Here is a 23,673-nt window from a genome sequence, read left to right as displayed (position 1 = left end):
GTCTGGGGTCTTAAAGGCTTGAAGGTAAACAAGCGGCCATCTAGCTCAGAAGCAACAAAGCCCACATGGAAGAAGCACACCAGCCTGTGCGGTCACAAGGTGTCAAAGGGATCAGGTATCAGGCATCATCAGAACAAAAAATTATATCATAGTGAAGGAGGGAGGCAGTGCACAGTGGAGACCCAAAACCCATTTGTAGGCCACTGGACATCCCCTTACATAAGGGTCTCAGGGAGGAGATGAGCCAGTCAGGGTGCAATGTAGCAATGATGAAACATACAACTTTGCTCTAGTTCCTAAATGCTTCCTCCTACCCCATCATCATCCCAATTCTACCTTATAAATATGGCTAGACCAGAGGATATACACAGGTACAGATAGAAACTGGAAATGCAGGGAATCCAGGGCACATGATCCCTTCAGGGCCAGTGGTGTGAGTGACGATACTGGGAGGGTGGGTTGGAAAGAGGGATCCGATGATAAGGATCTACATGTGACTTCCTCCCTGGAGGACGGACATGAGAAAAGTGGGTGAAGGGAGACCTCGGACAGGGCAAGATATGACAAAATAATAATTTATAAACTATCAAGAGTTCATGAGGGAGGGGGGAGCAGATAGGGAGGGGAAAAATGAGGAGCTGATGCCAGGGGCTTATGTGGAGAGCAAATGCTTTGAGAACGATGAGGGCAACGAACGTACAAGTGTGCTTTACACAACTGATGTATGTATGGATTGTGATGAGAGTTATACGAGCCCCTAATAAAATGATTAGCAAAAAAGGAATATTATTCTTTCTGTTAAGACGATTTATTCTTTTCTAAGGAACATAGATATCGACACTTACTCAGTCCTCTTTATTTGTTCATTATGCTTTGTTGTGGGGCAGACCACTTCAGATTCATTTTCTGACTTCCCTCAAGCATCATGGGGAGAAAGTCACCTTATGCCTGCATCGAAGACTCAGGAAGCATGCCCTGCTTCTTGTCTTTCATCTGTCCCAGCCTCCCAAGCCCCCCAAATCCCCATCCTTTTCACCTGCCTTCCGTTGTCCATCTACAACTTTGTGCCCAATGTATTTATGCTGAGATCTCACCCACAAATGGGAAAAGCTTTCTGCGGTCACCGATCACCATACTGGTGATACTGGTGATATGGGCCCCACCATACTGGGGCCTCTAGTAAATTGTTCTGGGTGTATGCTCAATATATAACGTTTTATATTGCCCCATATTAGCAGCATGGTTCTATCTACTGACGACCTATCTCAGACCCATATTACGAATATGGGGCAATATAAGAAAATTTCCTCAATTATAAATTGAGTATTGCAATACTTGAAAGATTATCTAAATCACTAGATAGCTATAAGGGTGATAAGTAATAATATATTCAAAATAATTTAGAAAACATTTATGATATTAAAAAGTATGATGAAAGTGGTTGATGTTTTGTTAAACATATATAAACAATTTTGTTTCCCAGTCAGATTACAGAGGGGAAGGACCATGTCTCGGTGTTCACAGCATTTTACAGGATATTCACAGCTTTTCCAGGGTAGTAGCTGTCTGTTACTGACTTGGTTCAGACTTAGTCTAACAAAATGATGTCTAATGGAATGAAACACTGCCCAGCTCCGTGTCATCAACAACCGTTGTCATGTTGAAGCCCATTGTGGCAGCCACTCCGTCAATAGATCTAATTACAGGTCTTCCTCCTTTTGGCTGCCCCTCTTCTTTACTAAGCATGTCTGAAACTTTACATGTTGCCAGATCCTAAAGACGGACTCAGTAAATAATTCTATCTTATGATTAAAAGCAAAGCAAAACATAACAACAACAACACAAGGCCTACAAGAAGGAAGAGGTTTCAGAAATGGTATGGTTTGGAGAAAATGAGTTTATTAGACCTTACTGGTGAACTTATTTCATTTTATATATAACTTTATAATTCAGTTTTGATCATTATAGTAATAGCTTTCTCTCACTGGACTCCCCTTACAGCAAACTTTTACACCTTTATATTAATGTGAAACAAAGTTATATTCCTAGAACTTTTCTGCCATTTCCCTTTTATTGTAGCTGCTGTGCTGAAAATGAGTGTTTCGCTGGGAACCGCGTGGAGGGGTAAGGGGAGAGTAAGGGAAATGTTATATAATTAGCCAACATTTGACTCTAGAGCAAAGGATCAGCAACATGCCAAGATGACAGTAATAACCACTGTCATGCCAGATACTAACCAGAAGCTTTCCACATACTGTTCCCAACCTCAAATTAAAGGTGAACCAGAAAGACTTCTGCCAAGTTCAGGTTTTTAGTTTTCCTCAATCCTTTCTGGTAATCTTGATGTCGGCGTTTAGAACTTTTTTCCCCACCATGTCTGCAGTGCAGAATTAGAGCTCTCCTGCAAGGCGTTGGCTGTTCACAGAAAAGAAGCTTTTGTTTAGAATGATCATTTCCGGGTAACTCGTAAGCATTCCATGGATTTGATCTTGAGCATGTGTTTCAAAAAAAGCTGAAGGACTTGACAAGGAACATACTTGCACTGAAGATCCTCTAAATCAGCGGTTCTCAACCTGTGGGTCACGACCACATTGGGGGTCAAACGACCCTTTCACAGGGGTCGCCTGATTCATAACAGTTGCAAAATTACAGTTAAGAAGTAGCAACAAAAATAATTTTATGGTTGGGGGTGGTCACCACAACATCAGGAACTGTATGAAAGGTTCCCCCCTTAGGAAGGTTGAGAACCACTGCTCTAAACGTTCTGGTTCACTTGTGTAACATGGGGTCTGATGGCAGCTTTATATAACAGATTGGCCTTGAAGTTTCCTTGATAAGATCATTTTAAAATGCTACAGTTTTTCCTTTAGTTGTTTATTTAACAGAATGAACTTCTAAGGTCCAGCACCATTCATGTCTCCTTTAGACCCAGCAGACATTAAAGACCCCACTAGTCCAGGCACAGATTCTGAAAGGAGGTCCACTAGTCCAGGCACCGATTCTGAAAGGCGGCCCACAACCCAGGCACAGATTCTGAAAGGAGGTCCACAATCCAGGCACAGATTCTGAAAGGAGGTCCATGGGTCTTAGTACAAAATCTGCAGTTTGTTCAGCACTTTGTTCCACCTCATTTAGTTTTGCTGAAACCTATAGAACCCATTTAAATGGGTAAGATAGGTCGCTTTATTAATTATTTTTCTCTCTCTTGTTCTTTCTCTTCCCCCTACCCCCCTAGACCGATGAACTGAGGTGAAGCTAGAAAGCGACAGAATCAAATTCCAAACCCAGTCATCTGACTCCCCTTCCTATGAGTCTGGGTTCTCAGCCTTGGTTCTACTATCGTTGGGCCTGGGCTTCCTGGAGTGGGGTTGGGGGAGGCTGTGTTGTGTACCATGGGACATTCAGTTGTATCCCTGAATTTTACTCAATAGATAGCAATTGCAACCCTTGGCCCCCACACTTGTGACAACCAAAAATGTTTCTGGACATTGCCAAATGTTCCCTAAGGGGGGCAAATGATCCCTGGCTGTCAATCACTATAAGCTTTCCACCACGCCAAGTCACCTGTAAGTAATAACTAACTCCATTCCTGGAAAGACCAACAGGGTTTCATATTGGTGCTGTGTTACAGACCCAGTGACTAGATGTGTCTTCAGACGCCAGCTGGGTTTTCTCCAGCAAGAGGACTGCAGGCCAGCCCCTCCTATGCTAAGAGTTCCTCAGGCTCCTGACTGCAGCAGGACATCATTGCATCGGCTTGGCTTTCTCTTGGCTCAGCCACAGACCGTGCGCATATTAAAGAACGGTGGTGGTCAGTCGGTGCTTCTCAGCAGTTTGGGGGCTGCTCTTATGGTTCTCATCTGACTATTCAAACAGTTCAACCACTCAGTCTTCCATGAGTACCAGTTGTTGGTGTTGGGTGCCATAGTCGATTCTGACCCTCGGGGACCGCTTGAGTGGAACTGCTTATCAGGTGTTCTCGGCTCTACTCTTACTGGAAGCAGATGACCACACCGTCTCTGCTGTGGCATCGTGCTTGGCAGGCTCCAACTGTCAACCTTTACGTTGACCACAGATGCAATCATTTTCTTCTTTGTGTTCCACCTTGTTTCCTGTGCTTACGTACAAGTGTTCCCTTCTGAACCAAATGATACATTCCTTGAAGGCAGGGAGCTGACAATGTTTTAGACAGCACTGTGAAGGGCCCGGAGCTAGGCTATGGGGTACAGCGATAGACATGAGCCACCTCATTGCATCTACCTACCTTCAGCTCATTGCATGCGCTGGGGGAAGGGAAGGTGAAAAAAATCCACATGCATAATTATATACTTAGAAGCTGTGATAAACACCACGGAGAAAAAGCATCGTGTGCTATGAGACGTGATGAGGCTTCACAGGAGAAGCAAATGCCCCTCAGTTGAGAGACAAAGGATAAAACAAAAACGAACAGGCAAATATGCAAAGTCTGAAAAAGGCCTAGCACCTTAAAAGAATAGAAAGAAAGGTTGGTCTCAGTAAACCACACAAGATGGACGATGAGCTACGTCAGGTGGGGCTACTGAAGGAGGAGCCAGGTATAGGTTTTCAACAAAGCACCATCATCAGGACGTTCTTGTTAAGCGCTAGTAACATTTAGGTGGTCTTTCGGAGTCAAAATGAAGGAAAGCAGAGGCCATTTCTGAATGTTTGGTATCTGTATATTTAGAGTTTTTCCCAAAAATTCTGATCATCTAAAGCTTAAAAGAAGTCAGGCTTATGAAAGGTATCCGGATGCTCACCTTACATATGCCGACGCCACCAGGGAGGCTACGGGAACAAAATGGCCCTGAAGCGTTCTTTGTGACATGAAGGAGAGGATCTGTTGCTGCCAGGCCTAGATGTCTGTCTGTTTTCTGAAGCTCCTTAGAAAAGGTGTTCAGCCAGTGACAAGTGTGGTAGGGTGTGGTCCCCTCCATGTTACGAGTAGATGCCGAAATGCTTTACAGGGCCACCTAACAGAGGTGATGTTATTTCAGTCATTACTAGTGTGTGCAGGATTCCGACCAGTGACCCCAGTGGTGAGAGGTTCTATATCCAATTACAAATTCTCACTTTCCTTAAGTGTAAGATGCCTAAAGCAATATATTTTATTTACACCAAGATGCACTGTATAAAGTATATTTGATAGAATAAATGACTTCACGTTCTCAACTTAAATCAAAGAGTGCTTACTTAAGTATTTTTTTAATTGAATCAGACTTTAATGCCATCGTATAATCTTTTGGTTAACAGTGCTCATCTTGATTATTCTAACAAAGGGAATCATGGAAATTAATACGCAAGTTGGAGCGTTTATGCCATCTAGAAAACTACTCAGTAGGAAGAGGAAGTTCAGAAGTGATACCTGGGACATCTGTGAAGGTTTCTCCAAGGACTGAGACGTGGAAATTGAGTCCAAGCTCCTTGAGCTGCAGCAGCACCTTAAAAAAACTCTCTGGATCTTTATCGTGCTCCCTAGAAATAAGCAGACAGAATATATCTTGCATTACCTTACGGTATGTTTCAGGAAAAGAGCTTCGGTTTCTCACAGCATCAAGTTCCTTCTGTGGTCTAATGCTGGTTGGATGAGCTCTGGTATCCCAGCAGAGCTCTCTCCGGAGAAGTCCCAGCAGCAGTGGGTGGTTTCGGGTCTACACACTTCTTTCTCAATGAGTCGTACTGAAGTTGTAAGGCTCTGCAGCCTTCTATTAAAGGAGAAATCTGTCTTGTTTTCACATTTTAACATTCGATTACATAAAGTGTAGTGCATTTCCCCTTTCCCTCAAAGGTTAATTTTCCACTTATTGCAGGTTTCTTGTTTTTGAAAAAAGGCCAATCTTGGAAGGTCCACGCTCCTGTTGATCAAGAGAATGTTCCAAAGGTGCTTCCCATTGTGCCCCAAAGGAACTCCTAATTCAGAACGTGGGATTACACACCTTTCCCCTAACCTCACATTTAAAATAAGTGAATGGGGAATTAGAAAGATATCAGAATGGGCGGAACCTGAGTCTTTGTACCCTGATTATTGACTTAGGAGTGGTCAGCATCTACCATAGGAATGGATGATAATAAAGATAATTGTTTCATTTAATAAAGCCTTTGAAAAAATGGATCATTTTTTGTTTGTTTAGCTTGTCAGTCTTCTTTGTAATGACAGAATGAGAAGCTGAAGAACAGTATTTTTTTTTAAAAGGATCCAATTCAATAAATCACATTAAAATGGAATGAGTTATTTTTTACATTGTAAGGTGTGAATATTTCAGTATTTCTTGCATTTAATTACACTGTTTTAAATTATCTTATTTCAAACAGATGTGGACCAGATGTCTTCAAAATATTTGTTTTTTTATTTATAATTCAGTATTTTAACTTATTTTTTCTCCTACAGAAAAAGTTATATATTAGCAATTGAATCTCTCATTTACTAATTATGTAAAATAAATCTGTAAATTGATCAAACTGCTATATGAAATATGAAAATTACATCATTCAGGAAATCTCATGAAAAATGACATCTGCAACCCTAAATGTGTTAATTCACAATTCAGTCAATATTTTCAGTATCAAGAATTAAAACAAATGCATCTTCTAATTAACATTTTAAATGGCATTTATAATCTTATGAAATTGTAAGATCTTATAGAATCAGAAGTTGTAAAAAACCATAATTTATTTCAGGCTCTCCCCCTCTTACAGTCTAATAACAAAAAAGACAAAATGTTCATATCTTTTTAAGATGATAACATACATATACCATTGGCAAGGTTTGGAATTGTTCTTCCATATACACTGCTAAGGCTAAGAACAAAGATTCAAAACGTTTTGAAAATAAAGTATACGCCACATACTATCTTTATCAAATAAATGCCATCTACACATAAAAATGTTCTTTTCTTCTGATTCTTTTTTTCAGCGCTTCTCAACCTGTGAGTCGTGACCCCTTTGGGAGCTGAATGACCCTTTCACAGGGGTCGACTAAGACCATGGGAAATCTTTTCCCATGGTCTTAGGAACCGAGACACTGCTCCTTTATCTGTCTCCAGATGGGTCCGCCCACATGCAGACACGCCCACAGATGAAGGCCCATGCTACACCATGCTTCAAGACAAAATTTCATTTATTTGTAATTATAAATAAATATTTCACAATATATAATTGCATATTGTTTTTGTGAATAACCACTATTCTTTAATTATGTTCAATTTGTAACAATGAAAATACATCCGGCATATCAGATTTTTACATGATGATTCATAACAGTAGCAAAATTACAGTTATGAAGTAGCAACGAAAATAATTTTATGGTTGGGGGTCACCACAACATGAGGAGCTGGATTAAAGGGTCACAGCATTAGGAAGGTTGAGAACCACTGACTTAGATGAAAGAACAAAACAATAGAATATATATTAAAGAGGTACAACACTATCGGGAAATCTCACCTCTCGGTTCTCTAAATCAGGTATCTTCAACCTACGGCCCGCGGGCCACATGCAGCCCACCGAGGACATTTATCCAGCCTGCCGGGTGTTTTTGCCCCATTTGTTTTTCTACTTCAAAATAAGATATGTGCAGTGTGCATAGGAATTTGTTCATAGTTGTTTTTTAAACTATAGTCCAGCCCTCCAACCGATCTGAGGGACAGTGCACTGGCCCCTTCTTTAAACATTTTGAGGACAATTTTTCATTCTGAGTTGTAGATATTTTGCTAGGATCCTCATGAGAGTATCAATCAAATCCCCCCCATGCCCCACCCCTTTGTTGTTGTTCAAGTAAAAGTAGATGTGGCTTGGGTTGGGAGGGTTAGGATTAATTGAATTGCTGTACTTATTAAACGATTCCAACGTGTAGATTTCCAGAAGACTTTACGAACCTCTATTTTCAGGGTGTCTATACAAGTTGAATGCAATACAATCATACACATTCTTTAGATGTTTCTTATTGGTGAACGAAAACTTCCACATTCAATAGTCACTTTATATAAAGGCACAGAGGAGATTTTGTGTGAATCTCCTCTCTTTTGTTTAAATCATGTACGGCTGAAAACAAGGTGACATTTTTCTTCGTCAAAATCATCCCTCGGAAAAGAGAGGCACTTTATGCCAAATTCTTTATAAGAATCTTTCATAATATGGGGCACTTACTTTATTTCCAACAAAGTACTGTTGGGGAAGATACGCTAGTCTGAAACAATGTTGATTGTACATTTTGGTCGGTTTTGGAAGCCATTCACTTGGCAACTGAAAACTCAAATGCATCCCCATAGAATCAATTCCAATGCAGAGCAATTCAATATAGGGTTTCTGAAGCTGTAAATCTTTATAGGAGCAGATAACCTCTTCTTTTTCCCCAGGAGCAGCTAGTGGCTTTGAACCACTGACCTTGTGGTTAACAGTTCAATGCTTACCAAACACCTCCTTCATTCACTTGAGAGCCAGTAAAAGAAATAGCAAGGGTTTAAATATGGAGTCAGTAATTACTTTTGCGGGTCTGACCTAACAATTCTAAATGTTAGATGCTGTTGAAAATAAAAACTAAAGTTAGTTATGTTAAAAAAAAAAAGAGGATTTATGTTGTGTCTACTTGAGATAATGAGTGGTAAGCAGGTTTTTTTAGCCGGTGAAAAGATTTCCAGGGATTGCATCACACACAGCTTCTCAAAGTCCTGCATCCCATACCTCTTTAAGTGAATCACAGATGGCAGGTGGTGGGAAACAGGCCATCTGCCTGCAAAGGTGGCACCATTCTGATGTCAAGAAAGCCTGGGTGGGTAAATGGAACTAAAATGACAATATGAGGGTGGGAAAAGAGCAATACTTATAAATACTTATTAAAAAAGTGTAATGTCCACTTTTAAGTATTATTCAGTCCAAATTAGAAAGAGAAAAAAATTAAGACCAAAATGGATATCAGAAAAAGATTTTGAAATTTGTCCTTAAATGTAGGATATTGAAAGCAAATAGAAAAAAATGAGTAAGCAAAAACTGTATAGAAGATTTCAAAAGGTGTCTCGGGATGGCTACATAAAGTATTATAATGAAATGTACAAAGACCTGGAGTTAGAAAACCAAAAAAGAAGCCCCTGTTTGGCAGTTCTTAAGCCAGAAGAATTGAAGAAGAAAAAGATTTAGGCTTAAGATGCAATGTTGAAGGATTCTATGGGCAAAATAGCGAATAGTACAGGGAGCATCCAAAGAAGAAAGAATACACAGAGTAATGGTACCAAAATAATTCGTTGACATTTGAGACCAATGGTACTTATTTGAGGAAGAAAAGTCCAGACTGCACTGAAGGCATCAGCAGAAAAACAAGGCTGTAAGAATTAATGGACTACCAAGTGAGATGCTTCAACATGACTGTAACACTAGAAATGCTCTTTTGTTTCTGCTGTTGACTCATAATCTTATTTGGTCCACTTCTTCCTTTAAAAAATATATATAGTAATTGTCCTACTGGCAATTAAAAACTTTTGTACCAGAGTTCATGATCCAGGATAAAGTGTAGGTATGTTTTTACAGCTCCCCTAGCTACTTTCAGCACTGCCCCCTCCCCAGTAGGTGGTCCTGCCCACTTTAGGAAACATCGATCTATGCCAAGAAATTTGAAGACAACTACTTGACCATTTGACTGGAGTAGATCCATTTATGTGCTTATTCCGAGAGGTGACCCAACAGAATATGGAAGCTGTCATGCAATAATATCACATGCAAATACAATTATGCATAAGAGAATTAAAATTGGCTGCATCAGAGTCAAATTCATAAAAGGATGTGAAACAAGGGATAGCATGGTTCTTGGCTGAAAGCGGAGCACATCTGAAGATGTTTACCTGTATTTGATTGATAATGCAAAGGTATTGGACTGTGTGGATCATAACAAAGTATAGATAACATTCTGAAGAATTGGAAGACGACTCATTAATAATCCGCAATATGCAGATAACACAACCTGGCTTGCTGAAAGTGAATAGCAACATCTGCTGATGAAGATCAAAGACGACAGTCTGTAGTGTCGTTACCACTTCAACACAAGTAAATAATTCTCAGAGATGGAGCAATAAGCCACAGCATAATAAATGGAGGAATTAATTCTGCTTGGATCCACAATCAATGCCAATGGAAACAGCAGTCAAAAAGTTAAATGGCATATTGCATTGAGCAAATCTACTGCAAAAGACCTCCTTAAAGTGTTAAAAGCCAAGCTGTCACTTTGAGGACTAAGGTGCACTCAACCCAAGTTATAATATTTTCAATTGCCTTGTACGACTATGAAAGCTGAACACTAAATAAGGAAAACAACATGATCAAATACCTTTAATGATGGTTTTGGCAAAGAATATTGAATATACCATAAAAATCCAGCTCACTGCTCTCCATCGAGTCAATGCAGACTCCCAGTGACCCAACAGGACAGGGCAGAACTGACCCCGTCACTTTCGAGATTGTCACTCTTTACGGGCATAGAGAGCCCCATCTTTCTCCCATTGAATATACCATGGACTTCCAGAAAAATGCACAAATACGCTTTGGAAAAAGTCAAGTCAGGATGCACCTTAGAAGTAGGGTGGTAAGACTTGGTCTCACGGACTTGGGGCATGTTCTCAGGAGGGACCAGTTCCTGGAGAAGGCCCAGGAAAAAGAGGAGGCCCTCCATGAGATGTACCGACGCCGTGACTGCAATAAGGGGCTCATACATAGCAGGATCTATGGTGTAGAATGGGGCAGTGCTTGCCTTGCAATTGCACACACAGTTGCTATGAGACGGAAGTGACTGGGCAGATCTACCCAGAACAACCAGCACACTTATCTAAATTAGTACATTGTACTTGGGCAGCAGACAGTCCATCGTTTATGGCTTGTCCCTCCAAGTTTACATATTCGACTTAACGGGCAACTTTGTCTGCTTTTTTCCTATTAGAAAAATGGAGAATTGCATAATATTCAGGAAGACATAAAAGATGTGTATAATTACTAAGCACAATCTTATATTAAGACCCAGTAACATTCAATGGCAGAGCTCAGTATATATCTTCAAATGAGGTATACATTCTAGACACTCCGTTGTTCATCCTTGGGTCTTATGCTAGGACCTATAATATTAATGAATCCATTTAGCTAGATATGTGAATGTCTTAAATTCCTTTCTAAGAAATTAGATGGGAAGACCTAATACATGTGACTTTATTATAGAATATTAAATATGTCCCTTTCTGCTAACAGCTATCAAGATTAAACACATATTTGACAACATACCCAATTCTCTATAACCACACTTTCAGATTTATGGGTTCCTGAACACTCCAATGTTCTTATCCATTGTTAGTAGGAATATAAATTTAAATAATCCTTTAGAGGGCAATTTAGTAGTATCATAATAAGCCTTATAATGCATAATTTCCCCCAGTAATTGCAATTTAGAAATGTTATCCTTTGAAATAAAACTGTGCACAGAAATTTAGCTAGAGTATGTTCATCACAGTATTGTTTATAATGGCAATATTATGTAAATAAGCTAATGGGATAAGTAAAAATACCTTCATATAGACAAATGTATGATGCAGATACTAAAATGGTATTTCATAAGTATATTCCTTGATTTAAAAATATTTAAGATATACTGTTAAGTAAAAGGGAGGTGACAAGGTAATATACTACATATTCTGATTTTATAAGACAAATGGATGGATGTAGCTAGAAGTTTGGGATGGATTACACCAAAAAGCAACAACAGTGCTTAGCTTTAAGGGTTGTATTAGACAATCCTGCTTTTGTGTGCTTTATATTATTTTTATAATAAAATTTTTATATACATGATTTTTGATATTTTTAAGAAGTCGGTAACATTCTACAATAAACCTTTCCTATAGCATTTTTAAAACCATTGTATTTTGGTTTGGTTGAAAATTACAGAATTAGTTTCTCTATCAAAAATCTATACACATTTTGTATCATGATATTAATTAAAATTCCTTCACTGTAACTGCATTCGTTCCACTTCTTCCTTGACTAACCTGTTTCCTTCGTCCGTCTTTCCTCCCCCTGCCTGTCTCCCAAAATTTTGTTTCTGAGCAAGTGTTGCCCTTTGGGTCTGGAGGCAAGCCTGCCTGCCGGTTTAAGTGTTCCCTGGATAGGTCCGTCTGAGGAGGGAATCTCTAGGAGTGGGTGCAGTTCCAGGTCCGGAGGATGCCCCAGGGGCATCACCTCAGGGCGCCACTCCTCACTCTGACCAATAAGTCTGACCTTTTGTATGATTTTGATTTTTAAAAAAATTTCTGTTTTGATTTGGGTGAATGTTTACACAGCAAGTTAGTTTTCCCTTCAACAATCCAAATGCCTTTTGTTTCATGCTATTGATTACAGCCCCCACAATGCATCAGCAATCTCCCCATGTCTTCCCCATTTCTCATTTTCAGGTATACTGTACTTCTGTTCCTATTCCTCCCTGCTTTCAAACCTTTCTTTCTGGGCTGATGTTGTTTTTGGTTTCATATGTTTTAAGGAATATGTGCCTTCCTGGTTCCAGGTATAGATCTGTATTCCTAGGCTAAAGGTGAGCCAACAGGATGTGATTTTGAATTCTGTGTTACATTTTTCTCCTACCCTGTCTAGGAACTTCTGTTCTGATCTCTATCAGAACAGTCTGAGATTTTTACTTCAGTCTGTAACATTTTCTGTATTTATGGCAGCGCAACTCCTCATTTCCTCTAACCCCTCCACGTTTGACAGCTGCCAGTCCAAGAATTTGATTGATTCATCACAAAATATTCTAAAAGATGAGTCAGGGTCCAAGCTTTCCAGCAATTTCCACACTCTTGACTAGGTACAAACGAAGCCGTCTGGCTGGAAACGCACTCCTCCACAATCCCCTCGATGGCAGGAGAGACCAACACAGAAACATTTCAGGCTTACTGGAAGCACTAGATACAGCAAGAACAGCTTTTATTCACAAATATTGTTCAGAACATTTGAAAAGCATAAACTGTTTCCATGTGTTTTTTCTTCCTATATCTATCTGTTCTCTCTCTGCTGCCTCTCCCATTCAATTTTGTACTGCTAAATTTCTTCGTATTTCTCACTTAACGTTCACTTGTATTTATTGAGGACTTCTAAATTCTTATCCTTGTCATATATACTAAATCGTTCCCCTTTCCTATGTTCCTCATGACTTTATACATATTGAAAGCTATCTCCTACTCCTCTTGCCTGGCTTCAGGCACAAACATGGACCTTACTGGATGCTCCAGCATTGCTGGCAGCGTGTCTCTCTAGATTGAGCTCTTCCAGGCAATAGGATCAGTGATGACTGCTCACTTTAGCAATAGCACTCACGGCCTAGCCAAATAGTGGTAGCCATTACTAGTGGAAATTAAGATCCCATTCTTCTCTCCTTCCTGGCATACAATGGCCCACCAGCTCATCTCCTTGCCATGTAGGATGGGACTCCAGGACTAGTTCTGTCCGATGGGTTGCAAGCTGAAGAACCTAAGAGCAGTTCTTGATAGCTTTTTCTGTGCTGCACTGTCCTCTGTGTAGAAGTCTTGGGTTAAAATGGTTAAGGATGGAAGGAGTCTGGATTCCCACACAGAGGGCAGCTGTCTTGCAAATCCACTTACACATGCAGCAGACTTTGAGTAAAGGAGAGAAAGAAACTTTTAATAGGTCTAATCAACCTAGACTTGGGGAGGGATCTTTCTTACTATAGCATTATTTGACTTCTACTGACTTTCGATATTATCTGTACCACAAATTTAGATGCTCTATAAATATCTGTTCAATACATGAACACAGGTGGAGCTAGATAAATGTTATTTTAGAATCTCTTGTATTCTAGACATAATCTTATAATCAAGATCATAATCTTCCTTAGGATCCAACCAAATGGTTATGCAAATAAAATTACTTGTTGATATTGGGAAATTACAATTCAGAAAAATTAAGTAAACTGCTTAAGATAGCAAAATGATATTGAATTTGCATTTGAAACTAGGTCCCATCACTCCAAATCTATGTATTTTTCCATATAGTCTCTTACTTTTTCCTTTTTCCCATCTAATGAGAGAAAAAGGTGAATTGGTACTCCACCCCATGAATTCATGTCCAGATCATTTGGTCAGGAACATTCATTTTCGTTTTGCTATGTTAAGTTCAAACTCTTGGTTAAAAGATTTCAACAAAAATATAGAATTGAAGCCCGGGTGGTGCAGTGGTAACGGAATGGCTTGCTAACTTCGAAGTCAGCAGTTCGAATCCACCAGCCACTATGAGGGAGAAAGATGGGGCGTTCCACTCCCATGAAGAGTTACAATCTCAGAAACACACAGAGGGAGCTCTATTCTGACCTATAGGGCCGCTATGACTCAGTATTGACTCAATGGCAGTGAGTTTGGTTTGCGGTTTGAATATGAAATTATGACCTCTTCGATATCATGGGTTCAAAGGTCCTCACTTTCAAATATCCTGCTAATTTCATCTTTACGTCTTTATTATGAAACAGCACCTCAGGTTCATAGCATAACACTTCGATTTGTTCGCTGTGTCATTTCACATCATCACTTCTGCTTACTCTGATACTCTTTCCTGTGGCCATAAACTCGTCACTCCTCTCTCCACGCTTGGCAACTCAATGATCAGTTTGGTTCTCTGCCACATGTATAAGTTCTGCTTTTGAGAGGTGCTCAGGATATAATCCAATAATCTTATTGGCCACGAACTCCTCAACTATTTGTGCTGGCTAGTTCTCTATTGCTTTCATGACTACTACAAAATACTTTATTTCTCTAATTCTATAAACTCTCCCACCCTCATTTACTAATAGTTGAATAAAACCAAACCTGTTCCCAGTCCCCTGCCATCTTATTCTTGGTTGCTTACAGGAGCTAAAATCCCTGAATAAGTGTCAAAGAAGTCAGACAGGTACAGGTATTTATGTAGAATGTGATGAGGGTATGTGTTAGTCTGGGTACTTCAGAGAAACAAATCCATAGAAACTCTTGTGTATAAGAGAGAGTTTAATATAAAGGCTAAGTGCATATCAAGAAAACATTCCAACCCAGTGGTGCCCAAGGCCACAAGTCCAACATTAACCCATATGTCTAACACCAATCCACAAAGTCCTCCTCCATCTCACAAAACAGACTGCAGGAAAAAAGCCGAGTCAGTGAATGTGTAAGCATCTCAGCACTAGCAGGGGTCTCCACATGGTTGCTCCAGCACCCAGGGCTGCATCGGGGTAGGTCCATGTGGCTTCTTCTCGGGGATGTCTTGCAGAAAGTGAGCCTTGCAAGCTGAAGCAGGGAACTTGCTAAGGCAGTTGCATCCTGGTCCGACCATCAGAAAGCAAGAGACCCGAGAACTAGAAAGGTGAGGCTCACTGAGTCATTTATCCCTCTGCCCTTCAATTAATTGTTTATTGGCCAGGTTGGCACAATAAGCCTGAACTACCTCAGCGTGTGTAGCATGCACCCTCACACCGTGTGCTTCCACGTTATCTCCAGATGAGAAGCAGCAGGCTCTAGGGGAGGGAAGTTGAGGAGACCAGAACTCTGAAAGACTGTGTATTTGTTTTCTGGGTTGGGAGCACAGGAAGCAGCACACCTCCAGAGTGTCAAGACTTGGGGATCTACCTGAAAGAAACCTGAGTTGTGGGAGGCACATATGTAAAAGCATGGTTTCCGTTAATGACATGAGAGAAGCAGAGAGCTGCTGCAAGACAGACAGAAGCAATGCATCCCTCAGCAGAGAGCTGCTGTGAGACAGACAGAAGCAATGGATCCCTCAGTAGCCTATGAGCAATGGGGACCAGGGTCATAGCAGACAGTCTTGAGGTGCCTGAGATTTCTATCACCATAACTTCAATGGACTCTTATATAGGAAAGGAGTGATAGAAAAAAATAAAACTGTAACTTACACACACCAGGTTTTCATGTCATCCATACAGTCACATTCTAGTCATTCCTTTTAATAGGAGAGTGAGAGATACCTGCTTTTCAAAATTCATAGGCTCTTCATCTTCTGACCTTGCTTCCTTTGGGGAGATATGTGTTTGCATATTTCATTTCCTTTCTAATGCCTATGATCTTATTCCTTCAATACAATGTCTTCTTTTATGTCTTTTACATCTCTGAGTTACTCCTTGTACCCGAGAACACTCTCCAAAAACCAACTATGTCTCGATGACTTTTTATAGATGATTTAATCTTTATTAAAATATTAGCTATGTGCGTCATCTCACTGGCTACATTTGCCCTGGGACTTGGTTGTATTCTATTCTCTTGGATGGGGACAACATCTGCCCCTGGTTAAGTGCTGATGAGTTGATTCTGATTCACAGCAACCTCGTGTACAACAGAACAAAATACTGGCCAGTCCTAGGACAGTCTCACAATCATTTGCTGTTGAAAACCTCATGAATAGCAATTCTCTCCTGGACGCTATTTATTTTCATGCTTCTTATGTTCCTTCCAAGTCTGGACACTGTTGATCACATTCAGCTTTCTTAAAAAGTATTGTTGCTGGTTTCCAAATAGTGTATTAAGACAACAACCTAGTGACCTTAGCTCCACTTAAATTCCCACTCATTTCATCCTGAAGGCCACCCAGTTAAAACCATATCTAATGAATCATTTTGTCCTTCAAGCCCTCACAATATGATTTATTTCTAAACATTCCAACTGTTAAAGTCTTAGGATTCCCCTCGACTCCAGTTGTTTCTCATCGACAATGACTTTCACTCTCCCTGGATAGTGTATACAGTATATTTGTATTCAGCTGTCTAACGAGCCAATGATTCCTCATTCTCTGAGTCAGATTTGGCCATGGACACTGATATCTCAGAGACTGGCAGGCCATGAAATCTCTTGATTAAGATGAATTGGATCTTCCCCAGCCATGTCATGTTACCTAAGTAGCAGCCAACCTTTTCACAAAATTTTAAGACATCAAAAGGTAAAGAACTACTTCTCAGACCTGAGATGATCTATGGAAACAAACTCCTTTCTCTATTCATTACTAAGTCTCTCCAGGTCCCTCTGTACTAAAATTTGCTTTTGTAGAATGTGGTAGCTTGGGCTATAATTTCAACCTGAATCAATGTGCAGGTTTTCTTTTAAATTATAACATTACTTTCCACCAAGAGATATGTAGGTAAATGAGGGTGAGTACAGAAGTATCGCTTAATAGGATTTCAGGTCATACATAACTGAGTTTATTCCAAAGTATGAGGGGTACCCCCCCAAAAAAAACACCCAGATTTCCCCCCAAAAGCTATGTATTTAATTTTTTTTAACAAAATAACCTTGTCACCTTCAAAATACTCTCCATTATACTTAATACATTTAGCAAATCTGTGATTCCATTCTTAGAAACATTCTTCATACTCATCTGTTTGAATGCTGACAGCACCTCCCTCGTTTTTTCCTTCACCTCTTTTACATCTTCAAATTGCTGTCCTTTCATGCCCCTCTTCATTTGTGGAAACAAAAAGAAGTCGCTCTGAGCAAGGTCAGATGAGTAAAGTGTGTGGGGCAAGAGAGGTATGCTCTTTTTTGACAAAAACTTGCAACTGCTGTGTGAGCAGGGGAATTGTGATGGTGGAAAAACCAGTCCCTGGTCTGCCACAAATCAGGCCTTTTTTGTTGCATACTGTTATGCAATCTTCTCAGAACCTCTAAAAAGAAAGCTTGATTAACAGTCTGACCTGGTGGCAAGAATTCCAAATGCACTACGAGTCGACATTTTTGTCTGTTCGGGAAGTTGACGGGTATCCAGAATGAGGTTTGCATCAATCAGAATTTTACCTTTTTTGAAATGAGAAAAATCACTTGTACATTTGAGTTTTTCCCATAGCGCAGTCCTTATAAGGTGTGTTCAATATCATGATAGTTTCTGAGGCATTTTTCTCAAGCAGGAAACAAAATTGTCCAGCCTCACACTGGTCCCTTAAATTGGCCATCACAAAAAATGAGGTTTGAGTAAAACTGCTTTTACAAAATATTCACTGTGACCAGAGAGAACCTTCCCAGGGGATGCCACTGGATGCACTATCTCAAAGTGAGTTGCTGGATGCTTACCTGCTAAGAAAAATGTGTACTGTGAAAAATTTCTGGGTTTTTTTTTATATCCCCTTGTATGTTTAAACATATACCCATGAGCATATGTTGATGGTGGCAGACACGCAGGAACGTATTGGTCTTGGTAAAAAAAGAAAAAGAAAAGGTTGGGGGCGATACTTTCAAAATAAATCTCTGATCAAAGCTGTGATCTCCAAGGGAATTTGCTGGGGCAGTAAATTCAAGGAACATAGGGGGGCTCAGAAGGATATGGCTACGGAATTTTGAGATTCCGAAGGGGTAGTCTTGTTAGATTGTTTTTCAAAGGACACAGAATGATCATGGACTCTTATTATGAAGAGTTTTAAGAAAACTGAAAATTGCATTGGTGAGAAAAAGGCAAGGGAAGCTGTGCTGAGGGCTTTTTCCTAATCACAACTATACACCTGCTTATTCTTTAAAGGTCCTTTAAGAATATTGTTGGGAAACCTTCCTCATTCCACCCTACATCTCTGACCTTTTCACTTCTGCTTTCTTATTTCCCCCAAGTCAAAGAACATTTAAAAGGAATGTGATCCCTCCAGGCTGTGGAAATCACTATTGACATGGTATGAATTAAGGAGAGCACAATTCTTCAAGAAAAGGTTAGGAAGATGGTGGCCTAACCTGCAGAAGTGTACAGACCTAGATGAAGGATCCAGTAGTTTCACCTTTTGATATAATTGTTTAATACAAGTTTCTATCATGTCATATAAATTCATTTTTACTTACCCACAACATTCAAACGTACTTGCTGGGATTCTTAGAGATGCTCTTTCAGTCCATCTCCTTCAATCAGAAACATCCTCCATGGTAAAGGCTAGGAAATACCTCTGACATTCTTGAAAATTATTGGATCACTGGTCTCAGATATGTAGACATAAGCTCCTGTTTCTTGCTTTACCTCGATGGCCAGGAAATTTACTGTAAGGTTTTAATGTCCCTAATCCCTAATGACATTGTTAGTTGGCCCGGAGTTACAGCCACAGAAGGACACAATGTGTAGACCTGTGCCATCGTCACAACTGTTGTTCTATGTGAGCCCACTGCTGCAGCCACAGTTCAATCCCTTTCATCTTTCACTGGCCCTCTACCAAACACAGTGTCCTTCTCTAGGGCCTGGTCTCTCCGGGTAATGCGTCCAAATGACATGAGGCAAACTTTCATCATCTTTGTTTCCAAGGAGCATTTTGCCTGTACTTCTTCTACAACAGAGTAGTTTGTTCTTCTACCAATCCACAGTATTTTCAATATTCTTCACCAATACCCTAATTCAAATGGATCAATTATTTGAAGTCTTCCTTATTAACTGACCAGCTTTCACATGCATATGAAGCCACTGAAAATACTATGCTTTGGGTTAGGTGCACCTTAGTCCCCAAAGTGACATATTTGTGATCTCTTGACTGCTACCTCCATTAGCATTGACTGTGGACTCAAGTACAATGAAATCCTTGACAACTTCAATCTTTCTTCTGTTTAGTAAAATGCTGTTTCTTGGTCCATTTGTGAGGATGTTTGTTTTCTTTACAGGAGTTGCAATCTACACCGAAGGCTACGTAGTCGTTGATCTTCTTCAGTAAACACTTTAAGTCCTCTTGGCTTTCAGCAAGCAAGGTTATGTCATCTGCATATGCCCCACTCTTTATATAGGCAAGCTTCCTGAATTATTGAATACGTATGTCGAAAAATATAGCCCTGACACATGTGCTAGCTGACTTTAAACCATGCGATATACACTTGCTCTGTTTGAATGACTGTCTCTTGTTTTGTGTACAGGTTCCACATGAGCGCAGTTAAGTGCTTTGGATTTCCTATTCTTTGCAATGTTACCCCATTTGTGATTATCCTAACAGTTGACTGTCTTTGCGTAATCAACAAAACGCAAGTAAAGATATTTCTGCCATTCAGTCAAGATGCACGTGACACCAGCAATTGTATCCCTCATTACACATCCTCTTCTAGATCAGGCAAGAATTTGTAGTACCCTTTTGTGGGTATGTTGCTACACATTTTAATTTTATTTTTTAAAGGTTTACTTATTGTTAATTTTTTAATCATTGTATTGGGCCTCATACAACTCTTATCACAATCCATACACACGTCAATTGTGTATAGCACACTTATACATTCGTTGCCCTCATCATTCTCAAAACACCCACTTTCTGCTTGGGATCCTGGAATCAGCTCCTCATTTTACTTTTTTTTTCCCCCCCTTCCCTTCCCGCTCCCCTCTCTCTCATGAACCTTTGATAATTGATAAATTATTATTTGATCACATCTTACACTGCCCAACGTCTCCCTTCACCCACTTTTCTATTGTCGCTACACATTTTTAAATTATCTTCAGCAAAATTTTACTTGTATGTGATATTAATGATATTGTTCAATAATTTCTGCATACTGTTGGGTTATTTTTTTTTTGCAGTGGGCACAAATATGGATCTCTTTTAATTGATTTGTTGGGTAGCTATCTACCAAATTTTGGGACAATGATTTGTCTTTCATTTTTTAAGTGCTTCTGCTAGTGCTTCGGTGTGTTGAAACATCCCAATTGTTGTTCTGTCAATTTCTGGACCTTTGTTTTTTGCTAATGTTTTCCATACATCTAGGACTTCTTCCTTCAATACTACCAATTCTTGATCACATATTATCTCTTGAAATGGTTGGCCACTAGACAGTTCTTTTTGGTATAATGATTCTGTGCATTCTTTGTATCTCCTTTTAATACTGCCAAGCAAGAGAGCTTAAAAAGGAAAAAAAAAAATCCAAAATGGATGAAATGCTAATACTAAAGGTAAAGCAAACAAAGTAGGTACAAAAAGTTGTTGATGGGCTCAGTACAGTGTGGGGTGGACAGAATAGAATGCATGAACTCAAGAAGAGGTCAGGAGAATTTACTTAATGTGTATAATAGGGAGAACACATATAGATGGACTGACTGGCTGACCACCTGATCAACAGACCAACCAACCAACTAACCAACCAGAGACTTAGGGAATTTTAACGCAATACGAGAAGATACAGCATTTGTATCATTTAAGTCCCCCAAAGAGAAGAGAAAGACAGTGGAGATGAAAGAGTATTAAAAAAAAATAATGGCGCCAAAGTTCTCAAATTTGGCCAAAGGCTAAAATCAACAACAACAACAACAACAAAGAATTCAAGATGCCAAGGGAACCTCAACTTGTACAAACTGAAAAAAAAAAAATCCAAGCCAAGACACATCATCATTAAACTTAAAAAATTAAAGACAAAAAAAAAATCTTAAAAGTATTCAGAAATAAGTGACTCTTTACTCATGTAACCCCAAGCAAACCCACTGCCAGTGAGTCAATTTTGACATATATTGATCCTATAGGATAAAGGATCCTGTAGGACCCTGTAGGATGTGCCTTGGACTGCTAACTGAAAAGTTAGCAGTTCTAATCCACTAGGTGTTTTATGGGAGAAAGATGAGGTTGTCTGCCCCTTAAGTTTTTACAGTTTTGGAAACAATATAAGGTTGACATAAGGCAGAATTAATGTCATGGCAGGGGTTTTGTTTTTTAAAATAGACTAGAGTAGAACTGCTTCTTAGAGTATATGAGATGGTAGATCTTTCTAGGAGTAGACAGCCTCAATTTTTTCCACTGAGTGGCTGGTGGGTGTGAACCACTAACCTAGAAGTTACACTCCAAGGCTTAACCCACCATACCACCGGTATTGCTTGCATTGCCCCACAGGGAAATAATAATTTAAATGGCAGTGAATTTCTCATTTTTCTCAAAGTATAGAGGCCAGAAGGAAGTGGCACATTTTCCAAGTGCTGACAGAAAACAACTGTCAATTTTTCGTTCGGTGGAACTATCCTTCAAAAATAAAAAGGAAACAAATACACATTATCAGTTTTTTAAAAAAACCCCAAAAGCATACATCACTAGCAGATCTACCTTGAGAGACTAGGAGCAAAGGATTCTCTTCCAGTAGAAAGGTCATGACAAAAGAAGGAGGCTTGGAGCATCCAGAAGGAAGGGAAAATAAAAGGAGTAGAGATATGGATATAAACAATATACTGTCCTCAGGAGGAACCCTGGTGGCATAATGATTACCCATTGGGCTGCTAACTGCAGGGTCAGCAGTTTGAAACCACTAGGCCCTCTTGGGGAGAGAGAGCGGACTTTCTACTCCTGTAAAGCATTAAAGTCCCCGAACCCTACAGGGGAAGTTCTACCCTGTCCTTTTCGGTCACTATGAGTTGGCATTGACTTGATGGTGATGAGTTTGCTTTGGTTTAAATCCTATTTAATTATTGATGCAAAAATTCTAACACAATCTGATACTCAAGATAATGATATCTAAGAAGTGAAAAAGATGAAAAGATCTAAATGGACGTAAGATTTCCATATTTCTAGGCTGTGGTATAGCGGGCATTATAACAAGTACACAAAGAAAAAGTCGTAGGCATTAAGATAATTTCTAAAACATAAAAAACAAATGCTCATATAACAGAGAAGGTAATAAAAACACAGAGAAACGAGAATAAGACATTAGTGAATTGACAGACTCAAGCACTATTATTTCAGTAAACCAAACCAAACTAAAACCAAAACAAAATGTGCTGCCATAGAGTCAGTGCTGACCCATAGCGACCCCCTGTGGGTTTCTCAGATTGCAACTGCTAACGGCAGTAGAAAGCCTAGTCTTTTTTCTGGGGAGTTGCTTGTGGTTTCAAACTGCCGACCATGCAGACAGCAGCCCAACACACAAGAACAACGCCACCAGGCCTCCTGGAATACCCCATTCAGTAGCTTAAATGTAAATAATCTGAGCGCACCAATTTACAAAAAGAGAGAGATTGGCATAATGGATAAACAACGAAACAAATAAAAAATGACCCAATTATATGTTATTTATAAGAAACTCACTTCAAAGTTAATGATATAAATAGGTTAAAGGTAAAAGAATGGGGAAAAGATGTAACATTCAAACATTAATTTTAAAAAAAGTTAAGAGTGACTTTACTAATATCTGACAAAACAAACACGGAGCAAATAAAATTACTAGCGACAACATGAAGCGGATACAATGATAGAAGTATTGACAGAAGATCATAAATATAGATGTACCATGCAATTCAACTGAGACCCAACCTGCTACCCCCATGTTAGTCCAACTCATAGGGAACCTCTATCGGGTTTTTACGGCTGTAAATCTTGAGAGGAGCCTCATCTTTCTCCCTGGCACTACCGCAGGGCTCCTCGACCAAACAACAGAGCTCCCAAACACACCCAGAACAAGCTGACACGAGTCGAAAGGACGAATCGAGAAGTCTACAGCTAACGCTGGAGGACCGTAACACCACTCAGTCCAGCAATCGGTAGACCCATTAGTCAACACATTGGCAAGGATCTAGAAGCAACATAAATGGCTATCATAAAAATTCAAATTAAAAGCATAATAGGATATTAGTGCATACCTAGCAGAATGGCTGAAATTAGAAGGGGGGAAAAAGTGACAACAATAAATAATTAGAGGATGTTTTGAAGTTCCACTGCTTGTCCATTGATGACAATTCAATTAAAACAAAATC

General features: G+C 39.6%; 1 protein-coding gene across 7 annotated transcripts in view; it reads right to left on the bottom strand.

The window, feature by feature from the left end:
- The window catches only part of GTDC1 (glycosyltransferase like domain containing 1), a 319,298-nt gene that overhangs the window by 20,427 nt on the left and 275,198 nt on the right, over positions 1-23,673 (bottom strand). For all 7 annotated transcript variants that reach the window (XM_045299491.1, XM_004703837.3, XM_030888005.2 and 4 more), the window contains one exon: positions 5,384-5,493. In XM_045299491.1, the coding sequence (XP_045155426.1) occupies positions 5,384-5,493 (110 nt within the window). The remainder of the gene's footprint in view (positions 1-5,383; positions 5,494-23,673) is intronic.

This window comes from Echinops telfairi, unplaced genomic scaffold (assembly GCF_000313985.2).
Source record: "Echinops telfairi isolate 266 unplaced genomic scaffold, ASM31398v2 ScPeMD7_4;HRSCAF=17, whole genome shotgun sequence".
Classification (NCBI taxonomy): Eukaryota; Metazoa; Chordata; class Mammalia; order Afrosoricida; family Tenrecidae; genus Echinops; species Echinops telfairi.
This window is presented reverse-complemented; position numbering and strand designations above follow the sequence as displayed.